General features: G+C 45.1%; 3 protein-coding genes across 3 annotated transcripts in view; all 3 read right to left on the reverse strand.

The window, feature by feature from the left end:
* Positions 1-1,587: 1,587 nt before the first annotated feature.
* slc17a6a (solute carrier family 17 member 6a) lies at positions 1,588-8,069 on the reverse strand. The gene is made up of 12 exons (XM_056281668.1): positions 7,984-8,069; positions 6,235-6,490; positions 5,821-5,939; positions 5,026-5,140; positions 3,849-3,936; positions 3,497-3,583; positions 3,236-3,378; positions 2,998-3,147; positions 2,481-2,613; positions 2,242-2,352; positions 2,016-2,143; positions 1,588-1,917 (listed from the first exon to the last, which is right to left on the reverse strand). The coding sequence occupies exons 1-12, from the start codon at positions 8,067-8,069 to the stop codon at positions 1,588-1,590; spliced, it is 1,746 nt and encodes a 581-aa protein (XP_056137643.1).
* Positions 8,070-9,960: 1,891 nt separating this feature from the next.
* LOC130114601 (P2Y purinoceptor 4-like) lies at positions 9,961-11,753 on the reverse strand. The gene is made up of 2 exons (XM_056282463.1): positions 11,733-11,753; positions 9,961-11,004 (listed from the first exon to the last, which is right to left on the reverse strand). Exons 1-2 carry the CDS (start codon positions 11,751-11,753, stop codon positions 9,961-9,963), a joined length of 1,065 nt encoding a protein of 354 aa, XP_056138438.1.
* A 287-nt stretch (positions 11,754-12,040) lies between these two features.
* Positions 12,041-22,635, reverse strand: part of ano5a (anoctamin 5a) — a 28,641-nt gene continuing 18,046 nt past the window's right edge. Inside the window, exons 11-20 of the mRNA XM_056281394.1 lie at positions 20,684-20,835; positions 18,508-18,582; positions 17,802-18,030; positions 17,467-17,645; positions 17,210-17,307; positions 16,980-17,110; positions 16,182-16,387; positions 15,714-15,913; positions 15,465-15,570; positions 12,041-14,370 (exon numbers count right to left, since the gene is read on the reverse strand). Coding sequence (XP_056137369.1) covers positions 14,140-14,370; positions 15,465-15,570; positions 15,714-15,913; positions 16,182-16,387; positions 16,980-17,110; positions 17,210-17,307; positions 17,467-17,645; positions 17,802-18,030; positions 18,508-18,582; positions 20,684-20,835 — 1,607 coding nt within the window. The 3' untranslated portion in view covers positions 12,041-14,139. The remainder of the gene's footprint in view (positions 14,371-15,464; positions 15,571-15,713; positions 15,914-16,181; positions 16,388-16,979; positions 17,111-17,209; positions 17,308-17,466; positions 17,646-17,801; positions 18,031-18,507; positions 18,583-20,683; positions 20,836-22,635) is intronic.

A 22,635-nucleotide genomic window follows, 5' to 3' on the forward strand; every position in this document is an offset into this window, starting at 1 on the left:
GCGATCCCCGTGTTGGTAGGCAACGGAATAGATCGCCACGCCACCCGGATGCACCAATCATGTTCTAAATACACTGTACGGCATCCATTCGGACGACAAAAAGATGACTGCGAGTGACAAAACATGATTTTGGCTTGTTTTTTATAAAACAATATGAGCATTTGAATAACACTTTCCGACATCAACACCTCTGCATCAAATAAACACAACATTAGAAGCCATAAAATCACATTTATCTCTGTATACATAAACATTCGGCACAGCGCCATGATAGCATTTCTTTTTTTCGTTTTTCTTTTTTGGTCATCGTAAGTAAACATTCTTAAATAGTCACACATTTTAAACATCCTTGCAAAGGTCATACAGCAAACAAAGTGTCCATCTAGCAAATGAGGTGGGATGGGGCAGCCCGTCTAACGTGTTTCACTCAACCCGGCGGCAGCCAAGGGCCGATCAAGGTTCTCTCGGTAGCGATGGCAACCACCGCGAGACACCGAGAGACCGCGATACAGCGCGGCGTTTAGGCTCGCCAGAACGCGACGTTTCACGTGCTGCGTCACGAGCAAACACACACACACACACGTCTCACGTTAATCATCCACGTGACTCCAAAAACAAGCACAGTTAGATACAACAAGCCCAGTGTGACGCCACGAGACAGGATGTGATGGGTGGCAACCGATACACAGCATTTATTGCAGCCCACACCGAACACCAATAAACAGTGCCTTGAGAACGCTCGGCCTTCCAGACCCTTCTCGGTCTGTCGTACGCCACAACCAGACCCTGGTCGTGCACGTCCTCTTTATCTATTTTAATAATGGCAGACATCTAGAAGAAAGCAGCAGGCGGGATGCAGACTATCCGAGACCGTAAGACGGCTGCACCTGAACACCAATTTGAGCAAATTCATGCAACAATACACACTAAAATTCTACTTTTGATTTCAACTTCACTCACGCTATTTCTTTTTTTCTTTTCTTATTTCATCTTATGATATTTTCTAGGCCTTGCTCAACAAGAAGACCTTTTTTTTTAATATATTTTTTTTGCAAGCAGACATCTCCCTGAAAAGGTACTGTCCATGAAAAATATGGCCTTTTAATTTAATGTTAACACAGATCAACGACCCAAATCCACGATAGTCTCACAGAAACAGTATACAGGTTATATACAATACATAAAAGACATTTGAGAAAAAGAATATAATCTTGTTTTGAATACTTATCAGTGCAATCAGAGTAGTACTTCAGAGAAAGGCCGTACAATGGCCAACTGCAGTGATGTCTGGCTCATGTTGTTCAAGTAGGCTTATGAGGTTAGGGAACCTAAGTAGTACAGTAGGCCTGCATTTCCCCCTACGTCTTCTTACGGCGTAGGGAGACCTAAATGGATTTGATGACAAATGTGTTCGATTGTACTGCATTATGATGAACTTCAACTATTACTTTACGCAGCCTGTTTTAAAGGAATAACTGTTTTCGCTGAATACACAATGAATTCATATACCTAATTTAATACTTATTTGTGCAACTCACGCTGTTTTCAGTCAACTCGCCATCACTGCGAAAAAAATATGAGTCTTGTCTAGGAGTAACCACCTCCAGTGTACATCTGGCCAGCTGGTTCCTGCACGTATTGCTCCGTCTTGTCCCAGTCCTGCACCCAGCCTCCGTTGAGCTGTGCAGTGGCTCCATAGCTCTTGGCTGGACCGCCCGTTGCACCGTAACCCTGGGTGATGTCACCTGTCTCCTCGGCCAGCTCATCCTCATCTATAAAACCGCACTTCTCTTCAGTGGTTTCTTCAGGGTCAGCCCATGGCTGTTTCTCGCCAGATGCAAAGATCCCATAAAAGATCACACCCCCATAATGCACCATGGCAGCAATAAGGAAGACGTATTGCCACTCCTCACGGGTCTAAGGAATGAATACAATTATTGATGAGAAACTGGGCCAGGCTAAATTAATCTTTGAGCATTTACGTCAACATCTGTTATTGAGTTGAAATGATTTACCTTGTTCTTTGTCATAGCACCAACGATAAGTGGACAGACCATCCCTGACAGGGTTCCCACACCATTAGATATGCCCATGAGGATGCTGGCGTAACGAGGAGCAATATCCAGATGGTTGACATTGAAACCTAAAACACACACATTTTTTCTTTTCAACATTGAGATCTTAATGAACTGTGGGATATGAATTTAACATTGTGGGTTTTTTATGAACTCTGAGATTCACCTGATATGGCAAAACCACTAAAGCCCACGGCCAGAACCAGGAAAGAGATGGCCACCCCTTTACTGTGAGAGTAACCAACCACCAACAAGAGAGTAGCCTCCATTCCAAAGCCTACAAACAAGAGGACAAAAGTCATACGCTTTTAGCTATGCAGTAGATCCCCCATACAAAGTAGGAAAATGTGCTGTAGCAGTCAGTGGCCTCTCCTAATGATGGCGATCTGAATGACAAACTCTCACCTCCACAATTCATGATTTTCCTGACCATGGTGGTAGACATGATGTTGTGGGTACGTAAGTAGTCGGCTAGCTGTCCTCCTAGTGGTACGATGATGGTCATGACCAGGTGAGGGAGAGCTGACAGGATCCCAACCTATGGGAAGCCACGGACCAGTCATCAAACATTTTCATAGAGCCAATCTTAGATGACAGTTGCAAATTGATGGTTGCAAAAAACAATTTTCTCAGTCTCAGAACTAATCTTTTTGTGTTTCTAAACCTCTGACTCCAATATTACAGCTGCACAATGATTCAACTTCAGTAACCACAGGGTGCCCGGGGTCCAACCTACACCTGAATCAAAGCTGTCATCACCACTTGATTCATTCTTCACAGTCTCCTTGGGGACCACATGTAGTGAGATTGCAAGATTCACTGGAACCGTCTGTCAGGATGACCCTTTCGCTAGCAGTATCTAATCAAAGCCTTCGTCCTTTGAGAGGGTACAGATGCCTGGTAGATCAAGGGATTCATTTACCTTGCTGATCTCAAACCCAAACACCTCTTCAAAGTAGGCAGGTTGGCTGATGAGGAGCAAATAGAAGGTCCAACTCCTGCAGAAATTGGCCACGATGATTGCATAGACGGGCATGGAGGAGAAGAACTTCCTCCAGGGGGTCTTGAATTTCTGTTATCAAAAAAACAGTATATAAATTTTTACTTCTGTCTTATTTCACACGATATGACGTCAGACGGGATAAAGAATGAGGTCTCACATCAAGTGCACCCATCAGCTGAGCACTCTCTCCAATGCTGTCCTCAATGTAACGCCGCTCCTCATCAGTGATGGTGGGGTGCTCGGCCGGGCTCTCATATGATACCAAGATCCAGAACATGTACCAAACAATTCCAAAGGATCCTGTACAGATTGTGAAAATGGTGACATGAAGAAGAAACAGTCCGTTGAATAAAACAAAGGCATAGCTCTGATGCCACCAATCCAGAAAGGTTATGCAGTTATCAAAAGTTACACCCACCATACAGGTAGAAGACAGGGGACCATCCTGTGTACTGTACCAAGATCCCAGCAAGAGGCATGGCTACCACCGCACCAGCATAGGAGCCTATACCAACAGTGAATGTAATGAACGACAGATTCAACTTGAAGTTGGATTTCTAGTCAGAGGACAACACTGTCACAGTATCTATGGCACACTACTGTATGGTCAGGCACACTTACTCATGTTTTCCAGTTATGAAATTATCGTGTTTGAATAATGCAATAATGGCAAAATAAAATCAGCAGACTAGGAGTCTACTGATTTTTTTATTTTTGTGCAAAACTTTCATTTTCACATGCACTTGAATATTGGTGTGTGGTCAATTTACCGCAGAAAGAGATAGTGGCGAGACGACTTCTCTCTAGCGGTGGAGCCCATTTACTCCAAATCCCATGGCAGGCTGGGTAGGTTACTCCCTGGTCGGTGATATGTGGCATTATTATCATACAAAAACACTACATTTCCCCATAATATTCAACCTGGTGGCTCTGTCATTGATTTGTACCACAAACTTTTCTGATCTTGTAAAAGCTTTTTTTTTTAGCCTACCAAATGTAAGCCATTCACCAAAATTCATCATGAATGTGTTTATAAACATTTCTCATTTCAACAATTGAACTTCCATCATCTGAAGACTGTCGCATGTGAATGAAAAAACAAGAGAGTGAGTGTAAATTGCACTTGTGCAGCTCATTGTCCAACACATACAAGACAAATCGGGTTTAATAACAAATAAGCTGACATGCATTGTAGCTGACCTTTCTAATAAAGACTAATGGGTTAGGTGTGAGTCCGTGCAGATTCAAGCAGACTCCCCACTTCATGAAAAACACCCTTATTGCTCCCATTAAATCTTCATTAGGTACTAAGTGGCACACAATCAACTATTGATAGACACAAATTGCTGGGGTTTGCTTTGCACCATGAAATGCTAATGTTTAATCTGCAAAAACAAGTCGACGGGCGTGGAGCACAGGCGAATATCTCTCCTTGACCACGAGCTATACTGATGAAATGAGGTTTTTTGTTTGTTTTTTTTTTAATGAGGTTTTGCAGCTGAGTAAAAACGACAAAAGAGGACGACCTTCAGCTTGACAATGGTCTCCCCACTCCACGGAGTAGGCCTATAGGGGTAGCCGCCCGTGTAGAGTGGTTTTTTTAATAGCGTTTGTTGTATTTGCTTGTTTTGATCCCTGCTGGCAGACTAACCAGCTATGCACGTCTGCCCTGGTGTGCAGGGTGTCCATCAAACGCTGAGCTGTTTGCAAACTGTATGCATCAGAAAGAGGGAGGGGGGGTGCTGAAATGGGTGTGTGACGGCCAGATTTGTTTGCTTTATCTGAAAATACCACACACACACACACACACACACACACACACACACGGGGGGGGCGGCGGGGGGGGTCGAGTTCATCACGTGCAAAGAGAATAATAGTCAGATCTGTGCAGACCGACACGGTGATGGATGCCTGGGGAGATCTATGCAAAACGACTCAAATCAATACCTCGACAAGGCCTTGCAGTATCCTCACAAAGATGACACATCCGTAGTGTGTCCTCGCAGCAGAGGGGATGAACATGTTGAGGGTAGACGTGAGGAAGATGGCAGCCCCGAAAACTCTGAACGAAAAAAAAAAGAAAAGGGTGTCAATATTATTTATTTGTCCGCACGTGATCAAAGTCTAGCCGGCGTGGTGATGTTGAATCCTCAGAATTTGCCTGGGATGATGTGCGTCATTACAAGGTGGGTACACTACCGAGCAACCTCAGTGCCGAATGATGCGTCCGCATTTCCTGCATGTGGTTTGATTACCTGACCGGAAAAGCGTCTCTGCACCGACAAGGCTGCTCGCGCTTTTTTTCTCGTGGACTGCGTTAATTGTTTTAATTGTAAATCGGTAAACGATCGTTGATCGTGTGTTACGATTATTTGACATGCACCGTCGATGTGGCCGTGTTGTAACACGAAGTCGTACTGCACCCGGGAGGGTTTTCTCTGGCTATAGCTGGTTGCCGTGCCTCCTATTATAGAGGATTAGACATGGCTGTCCCACGGGAGCTCATTAGCACGAGGAGGCATGCCTGGCATCCCCACTTTGTCAGCCTCCCTTCCTGTAGGAAGAAATAAATGAATAAAACATAACCCGGGCATCGGTCATCGGAAATGAGTCGCTGGAAATCGTTCTGCCATGAACGTCTTCAAACGGGAGGCGGCGTTCGAAGGCCTCCCCCTGCCCCCCCTCCCCCTCCCCCTCCTCCTCCCGTTCTTATTTCACCGAGGTCTTTAATAGCGAAGTTACCTGTTTGCGGCCAGCCTCGAGGAGATGTACCCTCCAGGAATCTGGGTGACTATGTAGCCCCAGAAGAAGGAGCCGTGAATCATGCCCACGGTCTCCGGGTCCCAGTTGAACTTGGCTTTCTTCCAGGGATCAAAAAGAAAACGAAGTCGTGTTTAATTCAAATTTTCTTCGCGGCGCGCGGTGCCAAACGGCGCATGCGCAATAGCATACATACCTAGCTAAAGTTCAAAATGGCCGTTTAAAAGTGTGTAAACAGTGGGGAGGGGAGGGAAACGTGTGTGAAAACCTTACGGGGGTTGACGCCCGGGGAGTCGTTCACTCGGCTATTAGAGCTAGATCCCATTGTATGTAGTTTTAGGCTACACAATACTTTTCACGGTAGCTGTTATAGTACAGGGGGGAGCGGCCGGGCACCTCTTTGATGACGATCTTGCCGTTTAGGTGAACGGTGCTGTTGTTGACCATGCTGACGATGGCCACGCCCAGGTTGCACCGGATGCCGAACGAGATGCAGAAGCCGAGGCCGCTCATCATGGCGATGATGTATCTGCGTGGAAGCCCGAAGCAGGTGCAGTCGCACAGGGGGGCCTTCCTCTCCTTGTCCTCCCGGGGTCTCCCATCCTCCGTCAGCTCGATCGCCTCACCTGTTGGCTGGCGTTTCTCCAGCCGCCTGCACAAAGAAGGCGTTATGACTCACTGATCCTCCCGTCGCAGGCGAATCACTCGCACCGACCCTATTTCACCTCAGACTTGTCCAGCGGGCCTCGGCCGCGCCGGCATGCAGAGAGACGGAGGGGGGTGGGGGTGGGGAGAGATGGAGGGGGGGGCTCTGAAACGTAAGAGCAAGCAGGAGGAAACGTGTCTTCCATTCATGGACTGAATGGATAACATAACACGCCTCGTTGTGTTAAAGAATCACGCGCTTTTTCGATATTATTATTATTATTATTATTATTATCAGGATTATATTTGTTTGTTTGTGTTCATTTGACGATTTGGCCATTTTGGCCTAATTAAACGGTGTTTTCGTTCCCTGCTCAAACCCAACACACTGTCCTATGTACGTATGTAGGAGAGAGAATCGCTGGTAAACGAAGACAAAACGACCTCCAATACCGCAATGCAGCAGCAGCATCAAGCCCATCGCCGGTCTTTAGAGGCGTTTCTGTATTTTATTTTATTTTTGGTTTGCACTTTAATCAAGTATTTTCCTTTAGCTCATATTTGCAAATGTACACTTATGGAAGTGGCATATTCATTCCGAAACGGATGATGGTAAAATCGGGGCCTTCCCCAGTTAAAGGGAGAAAAAGGCCGCGTGAGTGAAACCGACAGCTTTGTTTCCCCCTGTCACCTGCCCGCGCGACGTTCCTCCGGCCTGTACAGTCACGGTCACGCTGAGCGGATGGATGCTGAGTTACCTTAGAGACTCGTGTCCACCCACGTTGTGCTGAGAGATGGGCATCTTAAAAACCAAAAAAAACTATCGTTCGTTTGCAAGAGCTTCGTGTTTCCTAACGTTTGGTGCAGGAAGCCTATTCATTTATTTAAAAAAAATCAAAATTAAAAAAAGAAAAGAAAACAAGCTTATTTATCTTAGTTCATTCGACTTAGGTGGTATCAAAATAAGAATAAAGGTGGGTGAAATTGGCTTCTGCGTCCAACCTTCCCATCTGAATGGCGAAATAGCCCTATCTGTTCTCTAATCCAACGACAGTATTCCTTAATAGATAAATAAATGTCATCAAGGTCCTTCTGTAGTCTGCAAAGAATTATATGGCGAAACAGCTGACCACAGACCGAGTTTGCATTGATGGTGATGAGAACATAACGTAATAGATATCCTCCGACCTTATGTCACGACTCGTTGTGTTTCATTAATTATTAAAAGCACCCGCATCTGCTGGCGGAGGGGGGATCATTCTCAAGGGAAATATCTGATCCTTAAATATTCGGGGCCCCACCACTACAGTGCGTTTCAGCATCCCTGCCCATGTAATTCATTTTACTGTGGAATATTATACAGCATCATCGGAATTAACAGGCATAAGGGTATCCCCCCCCACCACCACCACCGTTAAACGGAAACATCTGGATCGCATCCCTCATAAATGTATTTCTGAAAACAATAATGTGTAGAAATTGGGCATTGTTTCGCCTTACCTGTGCAAATTGCCGAGCGCCTTCCCTGCGAGATTTTTAATCCCTTCTTTAGCCGAGGGGAAAACGCTCTCCTTGCCTTGATCCATGTCGATATTTCTTTACAACCCTATACTACTGCAACACGTTCAGGTGCAACGTGCATGAGCACATTAGTCCGGGCGCAAAACCGAAATTGTGAGCCTCTTTCTCAGCCGGCGATAAAAAAAAAAAATCCCCCCCCCCAAAAAAATCTGATGCCCTTAAAAAAAAGTGTCGAGTAGAGGAGAGCTGCGGGGTGCGGGTGCGGGTGCGGGGGGGGGGTGTTCAATCTGATAGGGCTGGTTTCACAGTCACACAACAGCGATCAAATAAGTACGCTTTTGCCTTGCGCCATGTTAATCCGCGCGGTGCCATCTCTTAACAAAAACCCAGCCAGCGGTGGGAAAATGGAGAGAAATTTTAACATTAAAAAAAAGGGGAAAAAAAGCATCAAATGATAAAATGTACAGATTGATAGGTGGGACGCAGTACGGACAACTGTCGTCGAAATGCGTTAATAAAATTGAAATGGCCTCTTCCTGGAGTCACGAGAGGTAGAGAGAGGTAGAGAGAGAGAGAGAGAGAGAGAGAGAGAGAGAGAGAGAGAGAGAGAGAGAGAGAGAGAGAGAGAGAGAGCGAGAGAGAGAGAGAGAGAGAGCGCTCCATCCGCTTCTTACGGGAGGTGAGGATGGCCCGGTCGGTGCACGCGGACAGGGGAGAGGCTGCCGCGCGGCTGCGTCCACGTACCTGTCGACGGCGCCCCGCGCGCGCCTGTCTCGCTCGGTGTCCGTTAAAAGGATAAAATAGAATAAAATAAAAACCGTGCTGCCGATGAAACGGTGACGCTGGCGAGGTGATGGCCGTCAGCGGCGCCTGTCAGCGCGGCATCAAGAGCAAATCGAAACGAGATCAGATTCAGATCCACTCCCCGGGATCTTATGGCAGAGAGCCGGAGTGATCCACGACCCCCCCTCCCCCCTCCTCCGTCTTCTGTGGGCTCCTTGTCCTCAGACGTGCAGCCTCCACGTGCGACATCAGATGTGAAAACGCCCCGTGTTAAATATCCGACGCGAGTTCAGCAGAGCTATTCTGGAGAAACCACGTTTTCTTTTATAATTGAAGTTAGCACATTTAAATGTATTCGAATCTGACGGGAAGTAGATATGCAACGAGCTTACCAGCCACAGGGTGGCAGTGTTCTGTATAGGGAGGTTCAGGACAACCAGACAAAAACAGATAAAATAACACCAAAAATTTTTTACATTACTTTATATTATACATGCTGGTTAAACAAAGAATTGAAGAGCAAACAAAATGCCACGTAAGATTTTCCATAGAATTTTATGGCTGGCAAGCAAAACATTACCGATCAACATTTGAACTGCAAGATCAGGACAACTGTAGTACTTTGCAATAGCTAAGGCATACTTTACAAAGCGGTTATACGAGGTTGCTAATTACGATAGGGTTTACTTAATTGCTAATAATACCGTAATTAATGGGCTGTAGATAAGTAATAAGCTGTTATAACACATTGATAAAAAGGCCGGGTGGTCAGGTTGGGCAACAAACGTTGCATCAATGAGAGCCTCCATAGAAAGTCTCTTGGAACCCACGTGACTGGCGAGGACCGACGATTCACACTGTTAGCGAGCAAGGTACAAATAACATGACTCAGAAATGTTGTTCAAAACACACTAAAAGCGAGGACGATGCCGTATCAGGGGTTAGGTTGTAGTTATGTTTAAGGTTGATCACTTGCTTCCTGAGAGATCTACGGAGCCGCTCCTCACATAGTCTCCCAGCCTGTAAATCCAGAAAGTATTTCTTTTTACCAATGCTTATAACACCTTATTATTGATTCCTAACGCATGAACAAATTAATTACTGACCACTAACGAGGTAATTAGTAGCCACTTAAAAAAACCCTTTATAAAGTGCTACCCAACTCTGTAGTGTTTACAGAGGAGTGACTTTAGTCATCTCACGCCTCTGCTCTGCTGTCCTTTGTTCTCGTCTAGATAAGACTCGAGCTCGCGCCATACGTGGACACTGAGGAAACAGAGCAAAACAAATACGCTGAAACTCCCTCTTAAACTGGTGACCTATGAAGCAACTGAACAGAGGGTTGACGCATGTGCTGAGGCTGCAGAAGCACATTTCCAGGGCAAAGATCAGGTCAGCGAGCTGCCAGGAGGATGGGCTGTCAGGGTAGATGGCCCGTATCACAATGGTGGCATTACGGCTGAGGTGGTAGGGCAGGTAGAACAGGGCGAAGAGGATGAGCGCCGCGCTCAGCACCCGCACCAGACGCCGCCATTTGTTGTATGGCTGGGGTTGACAGGGGCGGCAGCGCAACTCTTTGACACTGCGCACATAGCAGTAGCAAATGGAAACCAGAGGAAAGAGGAAGCCACCGATGGTGCAGACGAGCGTGTAGGGCAGACTCCGTCCAGTCTCCTCTAGGATCACATACAGGGTACAAATCGTGCGGTTGTCACGCGGGCACGACTGCGTCAGAGTCATACTGGCGACAGGTATGCTGAGGATGAAGGCGACCACCCAGACCATCACACACAGTAGGCCGGTCTTGCGACGGCCAAGCAGAGCCAGGGAGCGCAGTGGGTGAACAATGGCCAGGTAGCGGTCCATGCTGATGCAGGTGACAAAGAAGATGCTGAGATAGAAGTAGTTGTGGTACAGCAGTCTCACAGCCTTACACAGGGGCAAACCTAAGCGCCAGTGCAGATGGTCCAGATGAAAATTGACGAGAAAAGGCAGGGCCAGCAGCCAAGAGGTGTCAGCCAGGGATAGATTGAAGAGGAGAACAGCGCTGCGGGTCCAACGCTTGAGGCGGTGAAAGAAGATCCAGAGGGAGAGCAGGTTGAGGGGCAGCCCTAAGATCAGCACCCCCAAGAAGAAAGAGGGCATCAAGTAAAGCTGAACCACCAGCAGCCCCTCACGGCCCGGGCTGTCCAAATCACAGAAGGGTTTCTCTGGAGGCTGCAGTGGGACAGGTTTAACAGTGAGTTTGACACTAAGAATTGCAGTGTTTCCCAAACCCAGTCCCCAAGGACCTGCTCTCCTTCAGATTTTCATTCTAACCCCGCAAAGGGTGGCCTGCTGGTACTTTATCAACCAATCAGCACTTAATTATGTCAGTTTTGGCACACATGACACAATTAAGTGTGATGATATGACTGGTTGAGTAACTACGAGCGGGTTATTCTATGCGGGGTAACAATGAAAATCTGCAGGACGGACATTGGGTCCTTGAGGACTGGGTTTGGAAACCTGGAGACGGAGGAGCCACTCGGTCGTCACAAACAAAGTACTCTGAGCACTGGTTGAGATAAACCTGCCCTTGTGTTGCTGCGCAGCAAAGCCTTGAGCTTTAGACTCGCCTGGGAAAAAACAAAAGCTTCATTCCGATCATGTAATGTTTTAACTACCTGTATATCGATACACGTTCAGTCAGGCTAAGTGATCATTGTTTGCTTCCATAGAGAAACAACCATGATGCTTTTCCCACGTTATCCTCTGTATGCCCTATGAGGTACTCTTTGTGTACCATTCAATAAAATCAAGCTGATTATTCTGTTTCATCATTCCAAAATATCTACGGTGGCTTTCACGGCGGACGGTAAAAACGGCAAAAATGATATCAGAAACCGAAACGAGGCGTCAACACAGTTGAAATGGACACTCGGGTAAGAACGCCGGAGACCTACCTGAACCTGAGTGCTCCCCATGTCTCTTTGTTATGACGGCTACAGCAAGTCGTGTGCCGAGCGGAACAACTGTGCCAGCACATTTTGATATAAAGCAACACCTACTTGTGTGAACAAATATTGGATTTCAACCATCCATGCCCTCTCATGCCATCTGTCATGTGAGCGGTGACCCGTCCGACTCGGCGAGTGACAGTGTGGCACATTACAGGATTTAATTTTGGTGCACCTTTTCCTGCACATCGGACGGCTTCAGTCAACATACACAACAGTAAATATCCAATAATTCTGTTCGTTTGAACTGGTACTTTATTTTATGTATTTATTTATTTATTATAATATCAAGTCTATGGATACAAGAGCGGTGTAAAAAAACACAACCTAGAGAACAAAATAAAAAAGAAAACATGAAGATGAACAGAACTACAATATTGTAAACAGCTTCAGTTTCTAAATCGTAGATATTTAGAATAAATAGCGACACTAAATGCACGAAGAACAGGGCCGATACAGGAAAAAGTGGTTAAAGAAGTATAGCACGGCAAGGTGTCAAGATTTTAGAAATATTAAGGCATCAACAGGCGTTCAGCAGAGCACAGGAAGGCCGACTGGAGCAGACACATAAACACACACACACATAAACAATGGTCTATGTGCATCCCCAAAACACATTTTGGGCTTCTTTTTTTTTTTTGCCTGAGGTTAAAGCATTGTCAGATAGCCACTTTACAGATTTTAACATTTGGATTAACAAAAAAAATCTTCCTTCATATGTTTCAAAACAAAACAGCGGACGACAGATTTCACCGTAAAACGTGCGTTTACCGTGTCTTCTCTCCTCATCCATCCTGAGCACTGTCGTCACATCCACATCGTCTCTTACACACAGTCTGTAGGCTACCCACCCCTACGGCCGCCCTGTTCAGGTCAGATGAACTACAGGCATGGTTATCGCCACGCGTCCTCACTTCAAAACATCGATTATATGGAGTGTCACGACAGCTGTTAAACTCAAGTGTTTGCGTCTTGGTAGTTTGGTTTAAGTAAGTGCTTTGTGCAAAACAATAATAATAAAAAAAAAATAATGTACACATTTCCCTCTCATCGCAGACAATGACGAGGAAATCACAAGCATAACAACTAAGTGATAGCTGCTGTGTGATGGAGCAAACACCGGGGGGTGAGGGGTTCATTAGCTCGGACCTGCGGGTAAACAGAGGCGCATTAGAGAGGGATCTCTCCGTTTTCTCAGGGTATTAAAGCCGCCCGTCTCCAGGAACCGCATTCAGTGTAAACAGACAACGTGCGCCAGCTGCTGCCCACCTCATAACCCCGGCCCTCACGGCGCCGAAACACGCCTCACCCAGCACACCGCTACACTATAACTGGCCTCGGTTACACAACAACTACACTTAAGACGGTGCCCCCTCACTCACACAGCACCAAAAAGCCAAAAAAACAAAACAGTTGAGTGGTAAAGTATACAATAATGCAAGACAAAGGGGGGGAAAAAAGGTGGTTTTTCTTCATAGAAACGTCATCAGAAACTGGACTTTGGGAACACAAGATACAGCATCCTCATCGGATCATCGAAAATAACTGAGCAAGACTCCATTAAATGGTTTGAAGCAAAAGAGCGAGCAGGTTTTTCTTTTCTTTTGTTGCAAATCTGCGCTACGTCTCGCTGTGCTCCCACACGCTCAGGTCGGAGGAGCACAGATGAGCAGTGTTCACAGTTGTGGCAGACAAACAAAAGCCGCAACGCTTTGTGACAATGGAGTGCTTGATAAAGCTATGCGTGTGTGTGAGTGTCAGTACTCAAAGCCTCCCGTGAGCAAATTCTTCATTTCGAAAATATATTATTTCTTCATTTGGGTGAAATGCAGGACCAATGATTAATGTGTAATATATTAAGGCATGTAGTCTCTGGTTGCTTACGGTGGGGACTTGAAAATAAATAAGTCTTGTGGTATAAGAACAACCTACCTGGGTTTGACACAGTGTTACACGGCAGCTTCTTATCATTTGCTTCCAATAAATGTTGATTAATCTCTCTGTATTGCAGCATAGAGAATGAACAGTCTTGCGTATACACAAGAGAGCTCCCTTACATCATGAGCACTGTGGCCACACAGCTTTGGCTTGCATGCAGACTGAGCGCTCGCCTTCAGCATGTTTCCCCACGTCTGTGCTGTGGAAGAGGCATGACTATGAAGAGAGGAAATCCATAGCTCTTTGGTGAAAAGTGTGACACCGTATTGCATAATCAAGGTAGGCACTATGACAAAGTGATGATCAGTTAATCATAATACAATAAGCAAGGTGGCTGAAAAAATAATCCTCAATGCCACATCATCCCATTTCCGGCTGATGGTTCAGTGGCGGAGTGTCGGGCCAGAGACATGGGCTAGAGGCACTCAGACAGCACCTCGTGTGTGGGTAAGGATGGATAGATCATGGGAGAGCAGGTACAGTCATTGTGTGTGTTGTGGCTGAGTTGGATCTTCAGCTTCTCCACCTCGTAGTTGTGGAGATACTCTTGGACTAGGTAGCGCTCCCTCTTTATCCGAGCTTTCACCTCTGATGGGACGTCAGGAATCATCCAGGCCACAAAGAACTTCACCAAGAACACAACGTGCTGTGGATGGGGAGATGCACAATAAGGAGACGGCTGAGCAAAACTAGACACCTGTGCAGAAGGAGTAACTCTGCATTGACTTGGCATGCTTATTACTTTTGTTGGATCCATCAATCAAAAAAAGTACTACAGTACATACTTTTATTTGTCATTATTCACTACACAACTTGTCGTGTTTACTTTCTGTTAGGAGCCCAACAACGGTGATCGCATCCTCTGTTAGCAGCAGCTATTTAACTAACACAAGTGCCTCATCTGCGAATAGCTATTCAGCTATCGGGGTAAAAAAGTACAATAAGTTCCAATATTCTCGTGCTTATTAAAATCAATTTAATGAGAATACCCTCATCTGGAGAATGCAAACTTATCTGCCAGCACACATCCACCTTAGTTAGGACATGTGGGATATTGTGTATGTACAATACAGCTACAACCTGTCTGTGAATGTTCTCATTCATCCAGGTCATGGTTATCCAAAGGAGTAGAATCAAGTGCAACCGGACTTGGTATATAGCCGTGAAGACGTTTTGCCTCTCATCCAAGAGGTTTCCTCAGTTCGTGCCTTTCTGACTAGACGAAGCTAGTCTGACTGGCTGGTGATGAGACCCAGAATTTATCCTCTTGGAGTCGTTGTCAGAGCTATAGATGTCCATGGCTCTTTGTGTCCCGATGTTTACCAGCTTCGTCTAGTCAGAAACGCACGAACTGAGGAAGCCTCTTGGATGAGAGGCGAAACGTCTTCACAGATATATACCAAGTCCAGTTGCACTTGATTCAACTCCTTTGGATGAGCTATAACCTGATTGTAATTAAACGAGATCACTGCAAAAATAAAACTTATTTTTACTTATAAGAGTAATATTATCACTAAAACAAAAATTGGAATTTAATTCCCTACCTATCACTTGGAATAGTAACAAAATCATTGTACTATGTTAATTACTAGGTTACACAGCAGTGCCCGACATAGTTTATTACAGACTATGGATAATGTTAATGTGGAAGAGAGGTGCCACAGGGGTCATGACAAAAGACCAACTTGAGAATCATTTCCAGTGGTCGATGGTGGTAGTGAGTCTGAGGCCCAACATTACCTCCATGATGATGATGAAGGCCAGCTTGGCAGCCAGGATGTGCCAGAACTGCATGGTCTGGAAGTACTCTTTTTCATGTCCAGGGGGATAGCGGTAGTCACGATACCTACAGACACATAGCGGGAATAAATAGCCATCTATTTGTATCGCACACAACACTCTGTCCTTCTCATAAATATGCACACAGTCATCACACACGGACACAGGAATATGGACATAGACATACACAGACACACAAAAGAAACACACCTGCATGTAGTGATGGAGCTGTTGAACCAGGACGGGTTCAACTCATCCTCAGGCCTGCTGTCATTTGGGATCTCAGCAATACTGAAAATCGACAGGCTGTTGTTGATGTAGCCTCTCATGGTGAGCTCACCCTCTGGTTGGTAGGCGTACATGTACACCAGCCTCGGGATCATATCAGAGGTGAAGGCCACAATGAACGCCTGAAGAGAATAAGAAACAGAGGTGGGTGGGAAGCACTATATTTATGGCAACAAGGAAAAAAGCGTATACTTGGTTTTTAAAACATACTGGTCAAAAAATGTTTAATATGATGAATCTGATAATGATCACCATCAACAGCATTGTGCACCACAGTTTCTCTGCAAAGTATCAGGAGTCAAGTCTAGATTGAAAACAGGGCACTTCAGCACTCCAGACACAGATCAGACAATCTCCTCCAATCAGAAAGACCTGTACAAGCCCACTCACATTGGTGACAACAGAGAGAACAGCGACCCCATTGAGGATTTCCTCCCAGGCTCCAATACTGTGGGCCTTGGAAGCCACGGGCCGTCTGAACTGTGTGGTAAACTTCCAGGCATCCACTCTGATCTCTATGATGTTGTTTATGAGTGCCATTAGGGGTGCCAGCGGGAAGGAGGCGACGAACAACGTGATAAACCCAAACTGGACCACTGTGAAGCAAGGGCGAGACATTTTGTGAGATAACTGGAAAACACTGCCCCCTGTTGGATCGATCGACTGATCGGTCTGTCTGTCTGTCTGTCTGTCTGTCTGCCTGTCTATCTGCATGTGAGCATGCTTGTATGAATGGGGTCAAATTGGGATTTGTGAGGTGGGGGAGCCCTGATTCATGAGGGTTGGCGCATGCTTGCTGAATATTATGTTTTGTTAATAGTAAAGGCTATAGGCGGAATATGTTATAGTGTACTTATTACTTATTATAGGGTTAGTTATCTGCCTTATAAGCAAATGTATCGTACATTCTGAATAAATACAAGAATTTAAAAATGTCACTAAATTTGAATATTTCATTTTTTACTTATCATTCGTATCCAAATGTAATATAGTCCATACAGTCTTAGCTTATCAGAACAGATAGGTTGATATACTAAACATGGTGTCGAAAGGCATCGTTGTCCACACGCAAATGTTTAAACTGGCTTGACTGAAAAATACGTGATGACTCTGTTCCAATTCAACCCCTGTTTATATATATTTATGTATGAATGCACATAGCTACAATAGCTGGCTGCATGTGCTTACCCATCTCTAGGTATTCATAGAAGAGACCTAAGTGGCCAAAAACCTGCAGGTCATGGTCCTGTTCCCAGCGGCTGTACAAACTCTCTGGATGATTCCGGGCTTTCCTGCTGCCCCACCAGTTCATCAGCCAGCTGAAAAGCATCACAAATGGGAGATAAGAAAACCAGCTTTTACATATGTCATGCAGATGACATGTGCAGTGGGATGGTGGGTACAAGCGCAGCACTCACGGGACCAGAGCTTCCTGGATGTTGCCCCATATTTGTTTACCAGTCATCACTATCACTAGCTGGGTGGTCAGCTCAATCAGGCAGCCCCCTGGGTCACACTGATCCAGGCACAATGGAGAGGAGGGAGAGTGATAGAGAAAGATAGGGAGGAAGAGAGAGAGGGGCAGACTGTCTTAACCTCCACTCACATTTCTTTTTAAGCAGATAATCAATGCATTTACTTAAGCAGCCGTGCAATTTAATGTAGTTTATGTTACCTCCTCGTTCCTCAGTTTGCTCCATTTTCCAAACATATAGGCATACTTTCCAGGATAGCCAACAAACTTGCCCTTGAAGAAAGCCACATAGAAGCAGGAAGAGTAGTAGTTGACAAACTGGAAGAGGAACATCTTCACGGTCAGCTTGTTCTCATACTCCAGGTGTGTTTTGGGGATTTCTGTCACAATAAGGGAACATACAAAGCACTTTATCAACACTGAAACACTGGAAGATTTGATGTGTAGGGTACATTTTGACATGTAAAGTCAAGGATGAACAGAAATGTATAGAACTAGTTCTAAGTAAATGCCGAGGTTCCCTCTGGGGCCCTCACCCATGTCAGTGATCCAGACAGCCACTCTCTCATACATGAGATTGAGGATCATGATGATGACAAAGTTGATGCAGGAGGCGGTGACAGAGGTAGCCAGCTGTGGCGTGATGAGGGATCCCACCACCTGGAGGTTGTTGGTAGGACTGTCCTTCATGATGCTGGCGAAGGCCGCATACACTGCCAGACGGTATGCTATCACCCCAATGATGCAGGCAATGATCAATGAGATCTTAGGGACAGACACAGCAGTGATGACAAATGAAAGACAGCTACGTGGGACAGCTAGTCAGCAGACAAAAGCATGGTGAAAACTCCTTATTATGTGCTGCATGCACAAACAGAAGCAGATGTTTATTCTATGTATTAAGCAGGCTGAAATACAAAAACACAAATAGACACATCCCACGCTTGCAGAGTGTACACATGCGTCAAGAGCAAAAGTTATACTGTAACTCTAACTAGTTCACATTTCACCTGGCCTATAGAGCTTATACAGACTATAAGTTAAAAGTGTTTTATCTGTACTATTTAAATTAGATGTGCTATTTGCATAAACAAATCTTGATACTACTGATACTCTACCGGTTACATGATGGCAATGATGATGAAAATAGGATATTACAAAGAAACAGTATAAGTTGAAGATAAGGATGGGAGATAAAGACACTTTTCATTTTACACAGTGTATCAGAGATACTCTGCTCACCCAAAAAAGGACGGTGGCTCCAGACAGGCATGTGCGAGCACACTTGCTTGTTATGGGTAAGTAAGGCTCCATTTCCTACACAGTGACCAAGCAAAGCACAAACATGATTCCGTCAGCCTTGGTTATATTCTGAAAAGACAGCTCTGATAGGCCAGGATGCCATAAAACTGGCCTCAGACCAGAGACCAGAGGCAGAGTTACGATGGTGAGTCTAAACAGAGCTCTCTCGCTGTAGGCCCTGACAAATGGATCCAAACCACCGCACAGCAGTTTCCTGGTAAGCCCACAACCTCAACACACTGCTGATCCAGCAGGGCTAATTCTACAGGTAGTGACTGAACCTCTTGCCTCTGAGTCTTTCCAGAAACCTTTACGTTAGACATAACAGATTTCCAAGTCATGCAAGGTAGGCCAAACGTACAAATCATCCTTCCTCATCAAATGTGCCACCCTTACCCACAGCACCACAGTGACCCAGCACAGCAGCATTTTCCCCACTAGATCAGTGGTGGTCCTGTTAAGAACCCATTCCTCTTCCTATAGACAGGTGGGATTATAGTAGAGGGTCAAATTACAGCACCCTCTTTCTGTCTGTATTCAGCTGGTCAATCTCGAGCTACAAAAACAATGTGAAACTGTATGACAAAAAGAAAACTACGCTTTGGTTTTCCCAAGCTAGCTGATGGATTTCACATTCGTCAGCTTGGTGTCAAACAAGGAGTCTCCAGTTACAGCATTGTTTCAAAGCAGGACCTGACCAAACGGGTGTCATGAAATGAGATCAACCAACGTATAGAGCAAAAAGTATGGGCGATAATTACAAGGGGTACTTTAAAGGAAAATTCAGGTATCTTTTCAACCTCTATTCTATCGTTAGGGGTCAAACAGATTGATGGGTGGCAGAATCATTTAATTTGATTCAGTACCGAGCAAGCTGGCGTCAGCCAGCTGCTGCACACCAAGCTGCGATCTCGCGCTCGTCAAATAACGTCCACTAAAAAAAGCTCTTTTTGGCACGAACAGGCTCATGTTGTGTTGTAATGATCATAAAAATAATATAGCACTTTTCTGAATACTCAGACATCAGAGGCAAAAAATAGATGAGCAAAACAAGAAATGACAATAAATTGGGCAATAAAAACCTATTGTTTTCTCCTCATATCAGCATCAATTGAAATCAATCAATCAATTCATTATATAGCGATCCATCCCTTTTCAGGAGGCGAAGAGTAAATTGTGGCAGGAAGACGAGCATGAAGAAACGACACGCGAGAGTTAAAGAGAAAAGAAAAAAATGCAAAAAAAGGTCTGTAGCTGTGCTAACTGCTGAGGATGCAAGGAGTGGAGGTGGCAAAGGGTAAACAGACAGAAGGGTAAAAGCAAGAGTTAAAGGGAAGGTTTACAAAATGGTTGTGAGATCAACTATGTTATATGGTTTGGAGACAGTGGCACTGTTGAAAAGACAGGAGGTGGTGCTGGAGGTGGAAAAGTTGAAGATGTTAAGATTTTTGTTGGGAGTGATGAAGAAGGACAGGGTTAGGAACGAGTATATTAGAGGGACAGCTTAGGTTGGACAGTTTGGAGACAAAGCAAGAGAGGCAAGATTGAGATGGCTTGGACATGTGTGGAGGGGAGATGCTGGGTATTGGGAGAAGGATGCTGAATATGGAGCTGCCAGGGAAGAGGAAAAGAGGAAGGCCAAAGAGGAGGTTTATGGATGTGGTGAGGGAGGACATGCAGGTGGCTGGTGTGATAGAGGAAGATGCAGAAGACAGGAAGAGATGGAAACGGATGATCTGCTGTGGCGACCCCTAATAGGAGCAGCCAAAAGTAGTAGTATTAGTAGTAGTAGACTGTACCGATTGTACAGGGATTGTCTTTTTCACAATGGAAGGTGATTTCAGAAAGTTCTTGGATCCTGTTAGTGTCAAAAAAGAGCTCGTCTCATGGACGTAATCTGGTGAGCGCTATTGTCCCCAAAGGATCATATTAAGAGATTCTGCTACCTACTACTTGGTTTGAGGCCTCCTACTGATAGGAAAACAGAGTTTACGCTTAAAAACACCGAAATTTTCTTTTAAGCCATTATAAAAGTAATCAAAGATGTTAACTGATTAAAGGCTGCACAGAGCCGCTGTTGTCCTCAAACATTAGAAAGACAATGGCACACAAGCACCTGAGTAATGCGGTTCAGCCGGCGGTTGGTGCACTTGGTCTCATACTCGGGCCGAAGCTGCAGCTGCTGCTGCTCCTCCTCAAAGTCCACCAGATCCCACTGGTACTCTAAACGGGCCTGCCTGCGTTTCCAGAACTCCAGGAACAGGGTCACTGCAGAGAGGTACAACAGGTTAGAACAAGGGCATTGTGGGTAAAATGATGGTGGAGGGTACGGTAAAGGCTGACTGGGTCAAACCTGTTTTAACCATTTGTACCATCGTCTGGTTTGATAGTGTAATCTTCAGCAATAAAAGCAGACAAGGATGCTTGGTGAGAAACAGAAAGAGTACCGTCTATCTTCAGAACAATTTAGGGTTTGAGAGACTTGTGGTAGCAAAGTGCCAGAGCACACGGTGATGGCCATCATCAGCTCTCTGGGGAGTAAACTGAGGCCATGTCTTCACTAACAATGATCAATTTGAAAGCACAGCCTTTTTGTTCTCTGTAATGGCCTTCCAGCTGCATTAACATCGGCATTTTCGACCACCAACAACACGTCTTTTTGGAAATGCTCTCCAAAGCGGCTAAATTTGAAAAACGTTGGTCTAATTTTGTAGCGTGGACAGGGAAAACTGAGCTTTTCCAAAACGCTGATGTATGAATGTCATGTGACCTCAGATATGGCTTCTGGCTAAAGTGGCCAGCTCATACCCAATAGAAGAAGACTTAAAGGAACATATCGATGTTTTTGTAAGTTATAGCTCATTTACTACAAATTGCATATACTTTACATTGCTCCAGCCCATTTTCCAAAGCATACCATATTGTTTTAGATTTTTTTTTTTGAATGAGTTTTTCCTACTTTACCGGCAGCCACTGGTTTGCAATTGATTCTAGTGTTGAATGAAACTTACAATATGGGAGACTTGAAACTGACTTGCCTACATAATCCATCACACTGAAAGCTTTGCCTTCATTTTTGAGTTATGTTATCATTACAGGATAATGCAGTTGAAAGTGCGGATTGGTTTGAGAAGTTTTCTGAGCTGGTAACATAACTTACCATATATGCAGTTTCAGTAAATGGGCTATAACATGCAAAAATACCGACATGTTTTTTTTATCATTTTAGCAATGTGAATGGTGAACGATTCGAAAACAATCATCTGAAACTATGAGAATTGATGGAAAATATTTGCCCTGTTTTTGTCATGACAACAACATTTTCCAATTTCTCCAGATTAGTGTGGACATGGCCTGAGCTGAGCACCACTTCAGAATGTCAATTTTTTTTTAACCCCCCTCACCCCAGTTGTATCCAGCCAATTACCCCACTCTTTCAAGCCATCTCGGTCGCTGCTCCACCCCCCCTGCCGATCCGGGGAGGGTTGCAGTCTACCACATGCCTCCTCCGATACATGTGGAATCGCCAGCCGCTGCTTTTCACCTGACAGTGAGGAGTTTCACCAGGGGGCCGTAGCGCGTGGGAGGATCACACTATTCTCCCCAGTTCCCCCTCCCCCCTGAACAGGCGCCCCAACTGACCATAGGAGGCACTAGTGCAGCGACCAAGACACATACCCACATCCGGCTCCCCACCCACAGACACGGCCAGTTGTGTTTGTAGGGACACCCGACCAAGCTGGATTCGAACTGAAGATCCCTGTGTTGGTAGGCAACGGAACAGTCCACTACGCTACCCGGACACCACGGGCTGTCAAATTCAGCAGAACGAGAGCTCTTTTATCTGTGGTTATAAATTATGAACTAATTTGCATATAAAATGATCTCACATTTAAGCTTGCACAAGATCTTTGCATTTTGATGAGCAACTTTTTATGTCACAACATCAGGTCTTGCCTCTGGTCTTGACAGCTGATATTGGTCTACACAGGTACATAATCTTCTGAATTTTTATGTGTTCTATGTTGGTTTTTATTGTTTTTATTCAGTTTAACTGTGTGATTACCC

This window comes from Lampris incognitus, chromosome 6, assembly GCF_029633865.1.
Source record: "Lampris incognitus isolate fLamInc1 chromosome 6, fLamInc1.hap2, whole genome shotgun sequence".
Classification (NCBI taxonomy): Eukaryota; Metazoa; Chordata; class Actinopteri; order Lampriformes; family Lampridae; genus Lampris; species Lampris incognitus.